Raw genomic sequence first — 19,093 nt, forward strand, 5'->3', positions numbered from 1 at the left:
ATATTATCCAGCTTTTCTAGTATGAAATCAACGGTTTTTTTTATATATTTAAAAAACAATAATGTTATTAGCCAAAAAAAGCTGCTGTGGATTTTATGAAAAGAAGAGCCCGGTGCGTCACAAATCTGAGCAAATTTACTTTAAAAATTGGTTTATTTTGATCATTCACCCAGCAGATAGTGCCATCGGACAGGGGTTAGAGTCAATGGAAATAAAAATGTGTCATAGTTGATTATGGAAAAATTATTTACAATGCTGTATGCTATGAAATGTGAATAACTTCGTGCAATATTAAAATATACACAACAAAAACGCTTAAAAACAACGCGTTCATCATTGTTTTTGTCACCTATAGTTGTCGACGTAGTTATTGCCGTCGCCGGCGTGATTATTATTGTAGCTATCGCTATTATTGTTGTTGGTGCTGTTGTAGTACCCGTGTGGTGCGTTCATCTTATGCTGTGAAAAAAATCAATTCTGTTATGATGAAACATTCTTCATTACAACATTGTTTGTCTTGGCGTTGTTGTTTCGTTGTTGCGCCGAACAACAATATCGAGATAGAATTATATTTTCCAGAACAAGAATTACAGCAAGTACGACAATAATGATTAACAGATTCCGTTCTTTATCGTCATCGTCATCTGCACTTGGAACTAAAATAAAAAATTTGTTATCAGCTGGCTTATTTGTTAACTTCAAAAATTTTACAATTGCAAGAATTATTTTAAACTAGTAGCCTATGGCAAAAACCTCGGGTTCACCTGTCATTTTTGTACCGTATTGTGAGCGTCTTGCTACTTTCGGCCCGTCTATACAATTCACCCGTCGCAACAAAGTGGATAAAAATATATCGGATTTGATATTCGTGTTTCCGTAGCACGATTTTCTAACTCAGCAGGGGTCTGCGCAGAGACAGACAGACGGAATGCTATTATTAAAGAGACTAGTCGTTAACCCGTGAAATATCCACGGGGTCGCCCGTACTTTACGTATCGCATTCCGTGTTTCCGGAATAACACATAGACAATAACACATAGACAGACGATGGCTATTATTAAAGAGATTAACGACGTAATTGTAATGGTCTGGGAACAATCCACGTGTCGACTCACCATATTTAGTGTATTCCACGTCAAGGTTTGGATCATTTCTAAAGTGTTGACATATTGGAAATCCTTTTGGTGGTTCTAGATGTTTTTCCTGTGCTTCGTTTATAGTCATTGCCATTCCTAAAAAAATAATAGCCAGCATAAATTGAATTATTTTTGGCTGTCAAGCATATTTAAATGTCCCGCAAAATTTAAGATTTAAACTACAAATACGGCTTTTTTCCCAATTTCTCAAGCATCACTGACGATTTAACTTTTATTTTTGGTGTCCAACGGTTAATTCTTTACAGTCGGCAGGCTGTAGAATCGCGACTTTTGCACATGCAGAAAAGGTGTACAGCCTTTAAAGATAACTTTAGTTTTTCACGAAAAGGAATGTAATTTTGAACGTAACACTAAAAAGACTAAAGATGAAAGCTCTAGTTTTAATTTTAGTATAAATTAAAAAGTAATTATATAAGTAATAAAAATATTTCTCCAACCTTGCATTGAATGAAATTCAATATGACAATGTAAAAACCATTTTCCCGGATTGTTTGATCTAAACCGAATAACAGCGTAAGCTCCGACTGGAATCATCAGCGTATCTTTCTGTGGGGGGTTTACAAGATTTAATCCGGGAACGTTGCCATACCCCCACGATTTGTTTTTCCACGTAGGATTGTTGCAAAAGTTTTCGGGTGTTCCCCCGCAATCAATGTCGTGATTTTGCGAGAGAAGCTGACCTGTCGTTAAGTTGTAACTGCCATATCCCATCTTTAGCACGTGAAAACTATGACCATGCAAATGGATTGGATGATGCCTTGTAGCTCCTTTGCCGTGATTGGTCCATACCATTTGTATTGTTTTGTCAAACGGAATGTCGATCTCATGCTGACAATAGCAAATTTTATCCACACCACACGATGCTTGATCGCAATCGAGATGTACATCGACATCTTCAGACTGGGTCAGCGAGCTGACACCTGGATGCTCGAATACTTTTCCGTTAATGTTCATCCCGCCTCCCTGAACAAAATTTAAAAAATGTTCTTTCGAACTTCCCTCGAACGCTGGAATTTTCTCTCCTCCTTTGGAGCTCAACTGGTCTATGCGAACACATTGGGTATTGGACTCTTTAGGGTAATAAGAAAATTGACAATTCAAAACATCGCATTTCTTTGCAGCAGTACATTTCGTGCGATTTGTAGCAGGTTCCTTGGTAGAGGATGCATCATACCGTAATATCGCCTTTCCATAATGGTCGGTGAAGTCTACCTATATAAGAAAATAAAACAAACGTTTGCATCATTAGATTTTAAGACGTCTATGCATATTCTGCAGTTCTGATATACTGCAATTAATACGCTGTAGTACTTTTGGTTGTGGAAGGTATAGTTTTAACGTTGTTTTTTTCAGTAAGATTATAGTATGATTCTTTAAGTTTGGACCTTCTGAAAAATGCAACAATCCCCTATCTAAGCGATTCCACGTTGTTTTGCATTATTTAAATATTCAGAGCGTTTATTTAAAAAGAAAAAAGTTTTATACGCATTCAGATGTTTATAATCGTGCGCAAAAACGCACAAGTTTTGAGGTCGTAGAACCATATCATGATAAAAGTCGAGAAAAGACATCAGTAACTAACCAAAAAAAAATACAAAAAACTAAATTCTGTAATTGAAAGTGATTACATTTTTATTGATGTTAGATCTGAAGGAAAATAAGTTTAACTTTCACTATCAACTATTTAAGCTCACTTAAAGAAAAAATCAACCCACATCCATTCCATCTGCTCGTATCCAGTAGTCTCCAACAGTCTGATTAGCGGTGATAATAAAGTCAAATCTCTCACCAGGATTGATAATAATTGATTCAAAGTTTCTCGCTTCCACTTCAAATCCATCGCTAGCTACCACCGTCAATATATGATTGTCAATGGATACCCGATACGGGTAAATCATACCGGAGCCGATTACCCGAAACCTGTATTTTCTGCCCTGGGTGACATTGTAAGTCATCAATGGTGGTTGCAGCCATTTACCTACAACAATACAAACTCAAATAGTAAAACTCTAGCAGGACCAATGCTTGGTTAGGTCGATGTAATTTCTACCTACGGCAGATTATCGACAACAGCATACACCTGTGAAAAGGTTGAATTTGTAACTTTGTTATAAAATATCGGGTAAAATATTTGTACTTGGTATAATTGATGTGTTAATTTTCTCGCCCTTCCATTTTCCATAGTGGAAACAACGTGATTCTGGAAAGCCAAGAAAAGTGGGTTCTAAACAAGTTTATTTATCCAAATGACGGAAAATTTCATTTTTCGCCTTTAACATTAACTACGTCACGTAACATATGCTTTATTATCAGCAAGTGAAAATCAGGCTGGGATATGCTTATGCGAAAAACACAATCAAGCTTTGAGTTATGAGCTATATGGATAAAATGGAATGGTCTTGTTTTTGGCTTTCAAAGAACAGCAAAAAACTAAGGGTATAAGACTAGAATACTCACATCCCACAAGCCACAAGAAAAAACACACATCAGAAGGAGCATATGCGTCCCTCCTTATCTGAACCTTAAACTTGTGGAACTCAAATAAATTATCATTATTTGAGCAATTCTAGAGTTCATAATTCACCTTGGGTAGTAAAAAAATGCATAACTAGCCATACCCGTGTGTTCGTCTTTGTACCTCCCTCTTCCTTCGATCAAAGTAGATTTATATATAAGTGGCGCGAAAAATACACCGTCCAACGTTTTAGGATGCACAAAACCAGGCTGACTTTTAAAATTTGCGTAGATCATCTTTGCATGCAACTAAAAATAATACTTTAATGTAAAGAAAACACCAACAAGCAGTCACATATAATATAAATAAATATGTATAAAGAGATCAAATTTATGATATTAATTCCGCTTTCCATCCCTACTTTCCGACTCCCAAAATTTTCGCCCCTATTATTTTCCGCTTCCATTACTCTCCTCTTCAATATTCTCCGCCCCAATATTCTCCGCCCCCGATATCTTTCGTCCTCTAGTAGACGCTTGACCGCCCTGTAATAAACGCTGCACCTTACAGCGCTGGGTTTTTTAGGAATTATGTTTTATATCAAACTCTCAAAAGAAGCTTAAAGATGACAAAGGTAGTAAAAGAGGCATTTAAATTTGGGAGTGACAATCGAAACGACGGGTTAGGCTACCAGTGATCAAGTGTTTAGCGCCGTGTTTAGCACTTCAGTGCAGGTAGACTATGCTGTACAACCAGGTTCATGGGTGCAGGTACAGGTATGCGTTGTGCCTAAAATATTAATTGGGATAGGCACTAAGTTGAGCATTTTTTACAAGTAAATTATTGGGCTCAAGCATAGCGAGTGCACTTTATCAGGCGTATCCCCTTCACCAAAAAATTAATCGCCCAGCTAAAAAAATGATTCAGCACTTTTATTTTGCGGAATAACTTTCTGTGAAACTTGTGTAATTGTCGTAAAAAGCCTGTCATTACAAAATTATTGCGATGAAAAAATTAACTACAAGTATCACAGCTTCATGAACTTTAGGTTTTGCGAAAGTTTACATTCCAGTACCTACCTAATTGCAATTAGTATAAGAAAGATTATTTGCAAACGTTGTTGCAGTCAACTTTGTTTGACTCTTTCACTACATGCAGCTGCGTGAAATCAGATTGGTAAAGACAAACAAAGCAAGAAATAATACTGTTTAAGACAAAACGCTCCTATGCGTAAATGAATATCAGGTTAGCTAGCTAACTACCTTCCAAGTTTACGCTTGTAGCCAAAATCTCTAAATTAGTTTGTTTAAGGTTGATAAACGGCTATAAAACGTGTTAAAATCTGTATTATAATAACCGTATACGACTGTCTGTCAAGCAAAATGGTAGCTTAGCTGCGCAAGTAGCGAGAAGCACGCAATGCAGTATAAAAAGGATAGGCGAACCCGTGGCTAACAACTAGTATATGAAAATAAACTGTTTCCGGATTACACACCATGTAGAAGGAAAAGGTTCAAAAAAGGTTAAAAATGGCTGCCACTCGCATCGTTTACCAAGCATTTTCACCTTTATGATGCAATCATTAACAGGAAATTTTTTTGGAAGATCATACATTAAGAACTAAAATTTTCGCCGCAAAAACTTTGGTGGTAAAACTTTCGGACACAATTTTTTATTTAAGCAGAAAAATTTTCGGACAAGATTTACAAAGTCAAAAAATGTATGGGTAAGTCTTTTGAACGAATTTTAATTAAATTTTGAAAATAACAATAACGGGAAATGACCATGGGCACCATGGAAGGAGATTACCAACAAACTAAAAATTTCAAAAGAGTGTTATTTTTTCCTTAACTAGCTAACTTACTCACACTCTCTCTTTTGCAATGGTACTCAAAAGTGTGTAAAATTTAGCATACTGTATAAGTTGATGAAAAATTAACAATTAAAGTATTTTTGCTTTTTTAGTCGACGTGTTAAAAGAAAGAATTTAGGGAAAGTTGAAAGATAACTACAGAAAAACATTAGGCAAACGAGATAAAGCTACACGTTATGGTGCTGGGAATAAGAAACTTCCAACATGTAACTTTTTTGCAGAATTATCATTTTTACACAAAAGCGTTTCTAATAGATTATGTACTATAAACGATCCAGACGATGCAGACGATGAGATTTCAGACGATTCTTTATTTGCATCCCCACCATACAAATATATAAGTAGTATTGCAAACGAAAGTCGAAGTGCACACAATGAATAAAAAAAAAAGAGCTTCAAACAATGATGAAACAGATATGCTTTTAATTCAAACTTTAGATAAACATTTATCAAGTGTTCCACCAAATCAGCTATCAATTGACGAAGAGGATGATGACAGGTTATTTTCTTTGAGTTTAGTCAGGAGATTAAAAGGACTTGACGCGAAAAAAAAGGTTTGGCTAAAATAAAAATCCAACAAGTTTTATTTGACATTCAATTCCAAGATTGACTTTTAGTTATTTTACATGTGTTTTACTATTGTATACATACACCATAGATACTGTAAGTATCGTAATAAAACTCGTAAAACGTATTATGTTTACTATCTATCAAACACATCCAAAGCAGAATGTACAACTTTTTGCTGCCAAGGTACTGACCCTTGGGTGATCATAAAATAAGTTGCTTCAAGTGAAAAGTTATTAGAACCGACTCTGCCAATGTGAAGTAATGCACCGTCAGAGCTTTTTACATCATTGCTCCAGCTATCTTCCCTAAGAAAGCCATTTCTTGTATCATCAGCAAACCCACGTGGGCAGTACAATTTTCCATCGTCCATTAAATAGCTGTGCAGAGCTACTACTGCCTTGGTTACTTCAGTGATATTTTGGACTTTCCAAACCATTGATCTACGAAGTATGCAAAACCTGGAAGCACAAATTCCAAATGTATTTTCAATGACTCTTTAAGCTCATGATTAACGATAATTGAAAATACGTTTTGTGATCTGTCAAAACGTTCCGTGAATATGGCTTTACTAGGTCAGTTTTCAAAGGGAAGGCTTCGTCTCCTAGAAATACAAAGGGGCATCATGTCGTAGTATCACCAGGTAGATGTGTTGCTTCAGGAAGATTTGACAGTTGTTCGTTGATTGTATGTCCTATATTTCCATTCGAAAACACACCCCTGTCACTTTGACGCCCACTGTCACCAATATCAACAAGCAAAAATTTGTAATCAGTATCAAAAATGGCCATTAAAACAATGCTGCAGGTTTTCTTGTAGTTGAAAAAGGAAGAACCAGTTCGGGCAGGGGCTTGCATGACAACATGCTTGCCATAAATAGCACCAACGCAGTTGAGAAATTGCCAAAACTTTTCAAATCTACGAGCTATTTCTGTCCACTCTTGTGTCCACGTTGTTGGATATTTTAAATAGCTTGCTTTCAAAAATTTTTTCCCAAATTGCTCCACATGTCTCGCTGACTATTCTACCAACTGTAGAAAGGCCAACACGATAACTACTGGCAATGGTAGTTTTAGCATTACCAGTCACTAGATACCTTAGTGTAATACATAAGTGTTGATCTGCTGATACACTCTCTCTTCGTAATTATGACTTTGTTATGAGTGGAGCACCGTATGATAAAAATTTCTCGTACTTTTGTGGCAACATTTGGAATTGTTGAAAAAAGTACTCGTGATCAAACAATCTCATGTCTTGAACAAGTAAATTGTATTCTCCTTTTTGTTTACGCTCTTTCAAAAGTTGACGTACCCAAAATCTTTTTTTAATTTTAGTTTTCTTCGTCTTCTTTGTATGTATTTTCTAATCAGTAAAGTAAGAAACAATGTAGGAATATTCGAGGCAGCCATATTTGTTTACATAGGATAAATAAGTATGCGCGCCAAGATCCTGTTTCGTGAGTGGAAATTCAGAAACGCAACGGACCGCAATCCAGTCCGGTCCGATCCAACTAAGTGGAAAGCAGCCTTAAAGTGTACATATATTTAATCAAGATTCAATCAAAAGGGTATCCCTGATCCAACTTTATAGATAGAGCCTCAGCCAAACGTGAAAATAACGAAAATAATAAGTTCAAAAACTTCAGTTTTTATTGATTTCCTGATTACCCTATATAAAATTTCTATGGACTGTTCCTTTTTTGTAAAAATTAAAAAAAAAAAAAAAAAAAATTCGGACAAAAAAATTTCAGACGAAAAAATTTTGGGATTTTTTTCGGACGAAAAAAATCCCAAAGTTTTTTCGGCCGAAAATTTTCGTTTCTAATGCAGTAACATATGCTACAGTCGGGAATTATAGTAAAGACTAATTGAACTGTTTGGCTATTTTCACGCTTCAGCCAGAGGTAGCTAGCTAACGGCTGCCACAACCCCAGCTGCAGCTGAGTAAAAATTAAATTGGCGCTGACATATAAAACACACAAAAAAATAAAGTTGGTTAGGATAATAAAAACTCTTATAAAGAACTTAACTTAAAACTTAAAAAAATAGTTCTAGCTTGGCTTGATAAAATTAATTTATTTTACGCTTGTATATTCATTTTTTATATCTACTATTAGGAACTGCAAGTTTATTACTTCATTTTATCTACTTTTACGCATAACTAGATGTGTACTAACATTTACACAAGGCAGCCAGATGATGTCTTCAGTGAACTTGACCAAGCCGGTCAGTGCAGTAAATCTAACCCTTAAGACGCTAAAGATTTTAGGGTGGCGAGACTTAGTGCCAAATGATGCGACTTTATTACCTCGGTAGAATGTGCGTGAAACCAATCAGAAACATGCATAATTTTATCTTCGATATTATTGGCTGGATTATTTTTAGGTTTTATGATAAGTGCACCATACAAGCCGTCTACACGTTGTCCTCCAATATGCGAATGGTACCAAAACGTACCTTGCGGATATGCCTATAAAATAAAAAAGCACATTCACAAGGATAGCACTTTTTAACGGGAATACTTTGCTGAGAACGCATTAAAGGAAAACATTTCTAAGAAAAACAACTTGAAGGAGACTGCTTTTAACAAGAATTCTTTCAATAACAACACTATTAAAGGGACCAATTATAAGAAGAAGACATTCAAGGAGAAGCATTTAAAAGGGAGGAATTTTCAGGGGAATACTTTTAATAAAAGCAATTTAAGAAGAGTGCTTTTATGAAGAACACTTTTAGGGGGAACACTTTTAAGAGGGACACTTGTGGGGTAAACATTTTTAAGGAGAATATTTTAAAAGGAGAGTACTTTTAATCACAATGCTTTTACGGAGAACGCTTTTAAGAGGAACACTTTTAAGGAAAACACTATTAAGTGGAACACTTTTGGAAAAACACTTTGAAAGAAAAGTACTTTTAATTACAACGTTTTTAAAGAGGACTCTTTTAAGAAAAACACCTTTAAAGAGGAAGTCCGGTAAATTTTCAAAATTTTTAAAATCACAATATAACATGTCTGTATAACAGCCAAAAAATATTTTTAAGCTAAAAGGTTCTAAAAGTCATAAAAAAAGCAATTTTGCCTCATATCATTTCTACTTTCATTTCATGATATATTTCCGCAACGAGTAGTCTGGACACTAACATTCTTCTGACGTCATTCGTAACAACAACAATATTCGGTGTGTTACTTTCTTGCAGTAGTAAACTTATCTTGAAGTAGTTATGTCATCTTCCTCTTCTGATGTAAGCGATGTTGAATTTAATGAAGATGAAGAATTTGGTTTATCTCCCTTCATGTTCGAACCGGAACGGAGTCAAAGTAAAGTGGCTGCAGCTTTAGAAGCTTTGGAAAGCAACGTTGGTGCTAAAAACTGCAATGTTGAAGCTGGAGATAGTGTTGGAAACGTTGAGTGGTGCCAGTTCAAAAAGTGTAAAACTATGGTCACTGATCGTGTATTTAACTTCCTTGTTTGCTACATCAATCACTTTCTGTACTGTCACAACAAAGTTTTAGAAAGCTAAACGTTGTTTATTGACACACGGGGGTACGCCTTTTTGAAGATCTTTTTTCTTTTTTCGCTTAGGTCATCCGTGTGTTACAAATTCGGATGAATTCAAAATGGTTTGTTTGCCGCAACCCGTGTTACGGACAGCACTAGGTGCTATTCACAACATGAGAGGGATTCGTCATGAACTTTGCAACAGATCCTATTGGTTTGCTGCTTATAAACAATATATATGGTGGGTGAATGGAAGACTGGGCATAGGTTATCGAAAGCCTATACCATCATGTGTTGTGTGGGTAATCCGTAATGAATACCCGCAGCCCGATGGGGTATACGTGCCATACACAGAATTAGGAATGGATTTAGACAAATAAAGTATATAAGAACATGTATAATTGTAAAGATCTTTTACAATATATGTTTTCAAAATATAACAAATGTCCCCCGGAATTGTAAAATAAGCGTTTCTTGATGTAATGCTAAATATCATTTATAAACCAGGGGGTTACTTTTAGGTAAATCTTGAACGCATATTCGAGACAACAACTTCCTTCTCAGGTTTATTTTTAATGCAATATTTCTGGGTGTTTCAGGCAACTTAAAAAATATAGGAGCTTTGATTTTTTGAACCAAATCAAACACTTCCTTCATCAAGTCCTCTTGGTATTTTTTTTCTTTCGGATCCATTAACTTTTTTGCCACCCACTCCTTCGTAATTTTGGTGAAAGAAACTTTGAACTTCAACCTCCCATCGGATGTAGTGGCTTGTTGTCGTTTTACAGCCGAGTTGTGGTCAAGCACAGCTAGTTGCGTCCTAGCAGCCATCCCAGCGTACGAGAATGCTAAGCGTTTGGGACAGTACTTATTCAACAGGGAATGGTAAACCTCGAGCTGTCCAGTGTGCTTGAAATCAGCTACGTATTTTAAATCGTTTAGTAGCTGTTTTTCATTAACAATTTTCTCCAGGGCGATGTAAGTAGAGTTTTCTTCGCTGAAGTTCATGGAACTGCGACCTACTTATAAAGTTAACATTGGCAGTTTCAAATGCTTCTTTCACACCTTGAAATGTTAACCCGTTGAACAATATTCCAGCAGACAGCCTTACCGTTCCTTCCGCAATTCGATTTAAGTAAGGTTGTGATCTCCAAGTCACTTCGTGGTTACCGGTGCAAACCAATTTCACAATAAGCATACTACCCTTAGTTATATATTTTTTGATAGCAGCTTTCTCACCTCATACAAAACAGAATTTGAAGAGCGACTTAAGCATTTCAAAGTGCACTAGAAACATTGTTGAAGGTGCAATCGACTGCGTACCTTCCCTAACATCGACATCTTGCTCATTAACATCAGTATCAGCCGTATCGGCACTACTATCGACCGTATCAACATCGCTACTGACATTGAAAGATGCATCTGGATCAGCGCGATCTTCTACTTCACTTGCGCAAAATGAAGAGCAATCTCCAATTTCATCTCCCTCTTTCGCAATAAGGTTGACTGTGGAAACGCTAGCATGTTGAGTTAATATAACAGTTTGCGTGTTCGTCGAAGACAAAGTTGGACTCATCAGTTTGCGTAATAGCATCCTTAAAATGGGGCTCGGCTTCTAGGGAAGGTGCTTCTGGGCCACCTGAGTTTTCTTCTGCCGTACAAGCTTCATCCACAATCAAAAGTTATGAACACATTAAGAAATTTTTATTCCTTAAAAGAACAAATATTTTTTCCAACTCCAAGATTTTTAAATCTGATCATTTTTTTGGATGAGCACATAAAAAAGACATTCAAGGCTGAAAAAGTGTAAAAAAAAAAGAACAACCAGACTGAGGTAAAATTTAGATGTTCTTATAAAAAACGTGTACAAATATGTTTAACCATGATTGGCCTGCTGGGTTACCTGGCGTTTTGTTTTTCTTTCGTTTCTTGCGATGGATGCAGAACGCTTTGCAGGTAGCGGTTTCGAGAATGAAAATACCGATGAAATAGCGTTTGGTAATAATTTAAACTTTCTCAGAGCCACAGAGCTCCGCCTAAATATTAAAATTTAAAAATGTATTTTACCCCCTGGTTATTCATGGACAAAAAGATCGAAAGACAGGTGTTCAGAAAATTATTGAAGGTGAATAAAGTTTCGCAACAAGCTTATTTACAAAAGAAATTATGTGAAAAGAAGTCAAGAAAAATTTAAGAAGTGCAAGAAATACCTTGAGATCGCGTTGAAAACATTCGGACGTGAAATGCATACCACAAAGAACGAAATTCGCGTCTGCTGGATATGGTGGATCTCGCTTCATAGCTGCTAGCCATTTCTTACGACGTTGTTTATTTTCTTTTTCGGTGGGAACGTTATGCCACCCTTTTACATCAACTACCGATTTTTTGGTGGAAGAGTTACCACAATTTAAAGCACCACAAATAACCATGATAACAGTAAAATCAATGGTATATTTATGACTTTTTTGAAGTGCTGTAATCGACAACTGAAGTATTCCGGCGTGCAGAAAGCTGTTGTCATAAATTACGTCACGATAAACATTAGAGCCCAGACCTTGATGATAACAACAAAAAGATGGCGCCGTTTGAAAAAAACAGTAACAATCCTAAACTTTGATAGACATTTATATCATTTGTAATACGAATTTTTTAAAAAAAATTTGCAGAAATTATTCAAACGATGGTGTTTATTCAACACACAATTTTTCCAGAGAAACACTTTTGAGGGGAACAATTTTGAGGGGAACGCTTTTAATAAAAGCAATTTAAAGAGAGTACTTTTAAATTACGATACTTCTATGGAGAACATCTTTATAAGGAACACTTTTAAGGGAAATACTTTTAAGTGGAACACTTTTAATAGAAGAGTACTTTTAATTACAACGCCTTTAAAGGGGCCCCTTTAAGAGGAGCAAATTTTGAGGGAAACACTTTTAAGGGAAACACATTTAAGAGGAACACTTTCAAGAGAAAAACTTTTATGGAAATTTTTTTAAAGAAAACACTTGTAGGTATTTATATAGCTTTACAATGAAGATACTGAAATGATTATATATATTTTACTTTTGAGCGCAGAAAATAATAGTATATAAATGAAACTGTGTAAATTTTCAGGTCGATTCTTCCTCATTTTAGCCTGGCGTTATGCACCGGTCTAAGACTTGAAGCAAAAAATACAGATACATACCTTGAAATTATAAGTAAATTTCTGTCCAGGTCCAATAGGGCATTGTGTGATGAACGCCACGCCATCCATAAAAGGTGTATTTCGTTGATGTAAACCATGCCAATGAATTGTAATAGATTCACTTAGTAAATGGTTACGCACGTGTATAATCAATTGTTGGCCTTCATACACGATTATGGGTGGACCTGGTATAGTTTTATTGACAGCTATGACAGATCTATGGTAACCGTCCATTGTAATCACCTCCTCCATTGGTACCTAAAGGTAGATTTAGATACCGATAACTGCAATTTAATTTTCTAATTTTTTATTTCTTTGTTTTCTTTCTGCCATTTTTGTTTCATATTACTTTATCGGTGGACAAAAACGGGGAAAGTGAGTAACTTTGTGTTGGCCATTTAAATCTACCTTAGGTAAAGGTTTTCCCCGACGGTAAATGTTCCAAGAACTTTATCATTAGCCTGTTGGTCATTAAAATGTTTCAACTTTGTTCCTACTTAAGTCAAATCAATTTGTTGTTATTATAAATGATGATGATGAAGGGGGAGAGAAAAATGACAAGGAAAAAAATACACACTAAAATCTTCTTTCTAAACAATTGGATATGTATTTTTTTTTTACTTAAATTAATAATAATAACTAATTACTGTTTCTATGCGTTGATGCCTAAAATTTTCACTGATTATTATTTTACCTGAACGCGGTTTCTTTCACAGATATCTCTATTTACGCTAAGCTTTTCTCCACATACTGCATTTTTTGTCTTTTTTTAATTAGCTAAGGGCACCACTTAACAACTTACCTTCATTTTGAACTTTTAAATGTTAATTAATATATAGTTTCGGTTACTTTGAAAAGGACACTATTGCGTACAGTCTGATTGGTTGAATTTTTTAGTCACAAAAGTAAAAAGTGGTTTAAATTTTCTGCAAGGGAATTATTTAAAATCAAATTAAAAACAATAACAATGCAAGAAACTTGACACAAACTGATTTTTCACGCCTACTCCCCAGACACGTATCTTCGTCAAATTTGTTTCGTTGGCATCTGCTATTGATTTACATAATTCTCTGGTATCATACATTAAGTTATAAAGATAATTAAAACAAGATCACACGGTTTTCCCGAAATAGAAATACAATTAACAAACCGGTGCTTCTTTGGCAACATCGTCAAATTTAAACAAACTTCCATTTTCAGCAACAACACGAACATTTTTCCACGTCATCGTAAGCCTTTCATCAATAGTCAACCAATACTCACAAACACTCTCAGATGGGGAGCATTCCTTGCTATAAACGTTTGCTATACCAATTACGATGCATACAATCCAAATGCATTTAAAATGGAGGGACATTCTTTCTGCTATCTATCTAATTCCTTTATGATGTCTAAAAAATTAAATTTTGGGAAATGATTGACGAATTGAAAAGTACACGCTAAAGTTAATCAGACGTTTAGTTTTACTCTCTCCCTACTCCCCTCTCCCTTCTTCCCAACCTTCCCTTCCCTGCTTAAAAATAAAAAAGCAAATAATATAATTTTTAGATATCGGTACTCTATTAAAACACAAGCACTTAAGCGGGCCGTATTTCAAATTCTGAATGAATATGCGCGGGAATATACAAACTTTTAGACATAAGAGACGAGGCTAGCATGATAGCTATTTAAAATATGTTTTCCTTCTCTATTGATATTCCCTAGGTATATGTTATATTTGTTACAATATTGTCGGTGTTATTTATTCTATCTCAGATCTTTAAAATAGGAAATCTATTGATGTATTTTTCCTTCAATATACGTAATAGTTAACAGTAATTCTTTTTATCCTTCGTGGCATGTAACTTAAAAAGTATAAATTACGAAGACAACATGAACTTATCTATATAACAATACAATGAATGTGCGTGTGTCTGTCTGTAACAGGAAAAATGAATTATATTTTTTACAATTTTCTTTAAAAACGTCTATAACATATCCCCTATATGTTAATATAAATTTACCTTGACGAGTGCTTTGTGATGAATTATTTTGCAGATAAAGCCACAGGCAATTAACGTTGATATTATTGTTGTCCTTTTCGTTCAAAAGTTTTAATTCATTGTTCGTACTTTTTTATTGAAACTGACAACAAATCACTTTGTGATATAAAATATAAATAAATTTTATATGTTTTTGAATGGATTCCTTCAGGGGTTTTCCTTTAAAACTTTCTTTCAGCCTTCTTAATGAAATTGCTAACAAACATTTTTGTGATAAGAAGCAAAATAAATTTTAAAAAGACTTTTTCTAACAAAAATAAACGTAGTCGTAGTGAAACATCTCTATAATAGTAGCCGTATTTTGTCTGTTCAAAAAGGTTACCGATATTCCTTTGATCTTTCCGCGAATTTTTAGAAACCAGGGGGTTGTTTAATTGGAAATCCTATGATTTATCAAAATAAATTACAGAAATTAATTTATTTCCTTACATAATTTAATTAATTTAATTGATAAACCTTGAATTTAAAAAACAAATTAAGTGATTAAAATGAATTCATTATTTAAATGCGCCATTTTTAATAATAATTTACCCCCGTGACCTTAATCGCCGATTCCGCTCAGGAGCCACAAAAAACAAATAGCATGGTTTTACTGACAGTTTAACTGACTTTGCTTTGACCGCTCGCACATGTATACCAATCAAAACGCCTGATTCTTTGAAAAACCAATCAAGACTTTCGCGGCCTAGACATGCCAACGAAGAAACATGATGACCATCTCAGTTTTTGAAAAGTAATGGTGGTCAGTGTTGTTTCTAAGTCTGTTTCACATTTTTGTCTTCTATAAGGTTTTTATATTTGTAATATTTGTTTTTTTTATGTTCTAAAATGTGAAGATAAATATATTGTCAGGTTTTTTTAGCTACGTGCAGATCTTAAACGCACCAGTTTTAGGATTTTTGGCTAGGAACGAGTATTTTGAAGGCTACTAGCTAATAGCCTTACTTTTTACTAATTTTGTTTGGCATAAAGGTTTTTCTCCAACCCAACATTTATTTTTATGTTGAGGATATAGCTATTTAGCTATCTCATATATTTACCTAAAAAGTGATAGTACAAAAATTCAGTTTGGCTATCAATATTGCAATATTCTCAGCAATAAATCTGAGGCTAAATGCAGTTTAGCTAGGTAGCTATACATCTTTAATTATTTTCTTAAAGATTTTTTTGCAAATAAAATGGCTGAGCAATTGATTTAGCTGGAGGGGTAACCGCAGGCTGTTTCCTGTGTTGTCATTTAAACCGAAGTTGTGATAAAGTTTTTTTGGAGAAGGGTACTGTTTAAGTCTGTTTAACTGTACTAAGCGGTCAGCTCAGTGTTAACAATAGTGTTAATAATAGGACTGTTTCTTGTGTTTTCATATAAATAGAGTCTGCAAGAAAGTTTTTTTTAAAAGGGTATTATCCCTATACACCTGTGTAACACCATTTAACTGTACTAAGGGCTTAGTCCGGTGTCACGATTAATATTTTAACTTTTACAAAAACTTATTCCGCAAAAAAAAAAAATAATATTGACCAATTGTTTTTGCTATGACGGAGTCACAACGGTTGTAACCTGTGTTTTTATTTCAGCCTTTGTTGCGGGAAAGTTATTTTTTGAAAAATATATTACAGTCGCAACACTATAATGGTGTGTGCGCATCATTTGATTTACGACATACTGCATACCTGTACTAAAGCGCTCCACCTGACTGTGTCGCACAGTTTGCAGTTCTTTTTAAGCGCTCCTTAGGGCGCTCAACAACAGTTACTTGTGGCTCATCCCGGCGATTCGACGCCGGCTTTCCCGGCTAGTCTCTTTAATAATAGCCGTATTTTGTCTGTCTGTCCGCGAAAACTGCGTCCTGTTACAGAAACACGAAATGCGATATATAAAGGACGGGCGACCCCGTGGATTTTCCACGGGTTAACGACTAATCTCTTAAATAATAACCGTCGTCTGTCTGTCTGTGTGTCCGCGAAAGCCGTGTCCCGTAACGGAAACACGAAATTTTTAAAATGCGCACCAATACCAAATGCGATATATTTCTGTCCACTTTGTTGCAACGGGTTATTTTAAAGGATGGGTGAACCCTGTAGATCTACCCACAGGTTAACGACTAGTCTATATTATAATACCCGTATACCTCTGTCCGTCTATCTGTCACGCAAAATGGTAGCTTAGCTGCGCAAGTAGCCAGACGCACGCAATATGCGGTATAACAAGGACGGGCGAACTCGTGGATTTTTCCATAGGCTAACGACTAGTAATAGTAAATAAAAAAGCATGCTTAAAATATTGATTAATAAAATATGGTTTGTGTAGTCACTTAAGAAGTACCATTATCACGCTAAATGGTTGTAATATATTTCATGTTATATATAATTCTTTCTCCTACAGTCAAAAATTAAAGTTACATCTTCTTTGATATTTTTCCTACACTTACATTGTCTCATAATTATAATTCCTGGCGTGATTTTTTAAGTCAAACAGATATATACTTACGAGTAAACACTGTTTCATACGAAGGTAAAATTTGTGCAGTTTTTCTTTCGTGACATAAGTTTCCTGTATCCGTTTACTTACTTAGAAAAATCATATTTTCAAAGGTCCAGTAAAACAAACAAAGAAACAATATAAAAAAAGTCTCATGACGTTATGAATCAATTCAGAAAGCTTAAGTTTTTATTCACCCTCACCCGTGGGTGAGAATGTTTAAAATGCAACGAGAGTTCTGTCGACAAACAAATGTTATTACGGCGTCGTTACGGATATTTTGATGGTTATTTGTCTATTTTTTTACGAAATTTATTTTTGACAGTTATAGCGCCCTTTTTAATGATGTAATCGCTTGTGCTCTGGTCACATTTTATCTTGCATGGTGTTTGTTGTTCTTACTACCTTATCTTTATAGAATAGTAGCCGTATTTTGTCTGTTCAAAAGGGTTACCGATATTCCTTTGATCTTTCCGCGAATTTTTTGAAACCAGGGGGTTGTTTAATTGGAAATCTTATGATTTATCAAAATAAATTATAGAAATTATTTTATTTCCTTACACAATTTAATTGATAAGCCTCTAATTTAAAAAACAAATTAAGTGATTAAAATGAATTCATTATTTAAATGCGCCATCTATATAATAATACGCCAGTTCCGTGTGTCTGTAACAGGCAAAGTGGATATGTTCATTTTCCTTTGATGTTGCCGAAAAAAATCTTTGATGTTGCCGAAAAAAATATGTCTTCTTTGTCGTGAAAAGCCGCGAGTTTTGTGTGGTTTGTTAAATGAAGTTCTAGCACAAAGTAACGGAAATTGTGTTTGCAAAAAAGATGGCTGTTCTTTTTAAGCATTTGTCTTCTCTTGCCTTCAAAATAAATCTTTACAAAAGCATTTAAAAAGGGGCATGGTATATAAATGAAGTATAGAAAGGTTTCTGTAAGGTTTGTTTATGTTTTTTAAAGTTTTGATGATATTATTGATGCGAGACATGTTTGTTAGCTAGCATCAACCACACCAACAACTAGCTAGGTAGCTAGGAATTTATAAATATGTAGCCATGTTCTTTATACTTAGCTAAGTCTCCAGTTTATATTTAAGTGACCAGCTATTAGCTGCTGTAGCTACCTTATGTTAGCTTTAGTTTTATGTTGCTTTTTACATGTAAGCTAATCTTAGTGGTCTTTGCTAAGAATGTGACTGTAACTTATTTTAATTGACATTTTAAGCTTAAATTAACAAGCCACAACAACTTTTAAAAAAGTATTACATAATATTTAAGAAGAGTTTAAGGACTGTTTTTAAGCAAATAATGTATTTTTCACAATTTGTGTATGCAAATAATGTATTTTTCACATTTTGTGTAACTAAACTTATATACATCGGTTACATGCAATATGACGAAACGATTTTTATTTAACGTGTAGTAATTCTGGTACCTTAAGTGTAGTGATTTTTGTTGTTCTAGATGTTCTGACTAAAATGTTTTTGTTTATGGCATTTTGTCTCAATTAAGAAAAGTTTCAACTTTTTTGAGGGAGTACAACACCGAAAAAACTTGTGTTTTTTTTATATTTTGTTTAAATTCTTACCAGGCAGGACTCTGTACAACATACCGAAATGACTGATCCCTCTCTATTTATAAAATTGATGCGTTCCAAATCACAGTTTTTTGAAATTTTGGGTAATATTTAATGAGTACAAGATGCAAATACTGATTTTTGTTGAATCAGAAGTATTTCCTACAACCATTCTTTTTTTACACTTTTGTGGAGAAAAAGTGTATGCGATATCATCAAAAAAACTGATTTTGTTGCAAACTGTTTTTCTTTT

At 34.7% G+C, this 19,093-nt stretch overlaps 2 protein-coding genes across 3 annotated transcripts; both read right to left on the reverse strand.

Annotated features, from left to right (window-relative positions):
• Positions 1–220: 220 nt before the first annotated feature.
• LOC130623737 (uncharacterized) lies at positions 221–17,376 on the reverse strand. 2 transcript variants are annotated; one of them, XM_057439249.1, is made up of 9 exons: positions 17,269–17,376; positions 13,889–14,129; positions 12,739–12,996; positions 8,360–8,521; positions 3,776–3,920; positions 2,873–3,135; positions 1,595–2,369; positions 1,116–1,232; positions 221–656 (listed from the first exon to the last, which is right to left on the reverse strand). In XM_057439249.1, exons 2-9 carry the CDS (start codon positions 14,093–14,095, stop codon positions 481–483), a joined length of 2,103 nt encoding a protein of 700 aa, XP_057295232.1. In that variant the 5' UTR covers positions 14,096–14,129; positions 17,269–17,376; the 3' UTR covers positions 221–480. The 2 variants fall into 2 exon arrangements, with proteins under 2 accessions (XP_057295232.1, XP_057295233.1); XM_057439250.1 differs by lacking the exon at positions 17,269–17,376 and adding an exon at positions 14,742–14,864.
• On the reverse strand, positions 9,980–10,567 carry LOC130623738 (uncharacterized). The gene has a single exon (XM_057439251.1). It carries the CDS (start codon positions 10,557–10,559, stop codon positions 10,044–10,046), a length of 516 nt encoding a protein of 171 aa, XP_057295234.1. The 5' UTR covers positions 10,560–10,567; the 3' UTR covers positions 9,980–10,043.
• Positions 17,377–19,093: the final 1,717 nt, after the last annotated feature.

Source organism: Hydractinia symbiolongicarpus, chromosome 13, assembly GCF_029227915.1.
Source record: "Hydractinia symbiolongicarpus strain clone_291-10 chromosome 13, HSymV2.1, whole genome shotgun sequence".
Lineage (NCBI taxonomy): Eukaryota > Metazoa > Cnidaria > Hydrozoa > Anthoathecata > Hydractiniidae > Hydractinia > Hydractinia symbiolongicarpus.

Excerpts from the sequence above, each read along its gene's own strand:
- LOC130623738 (XM_057439251.1), bottom strand. The coding sequence starts at position 10,559 with ATGAACTTCAGCGAAGAAAACTCTACTTACATCGCCCTGGAGAAAATT.
- LOC130623737 (XM_057439249.1), bottom strand. The coding sequence starts at position 14,095 with ATGTCCCTCCATTTTAAATGCATTTGGATTGTATGCATCGTAATTGGT. Across the intron at positions 12,997-13,888 it reads ATGTTGCCAAAGAAGCACCG|GTACCAATGGAGGAGGTGAT; the intron begins GTTTGTTAATTG and ends ATCTACCTTTAG. Across the intron at positions 2,370-2,872 it reads TACGAGCAGATGGAATGGAT|GTAGACTTCACCGACCATTA; the intron begins GTGGGTTGATTT and ends TTTCTTATATAG.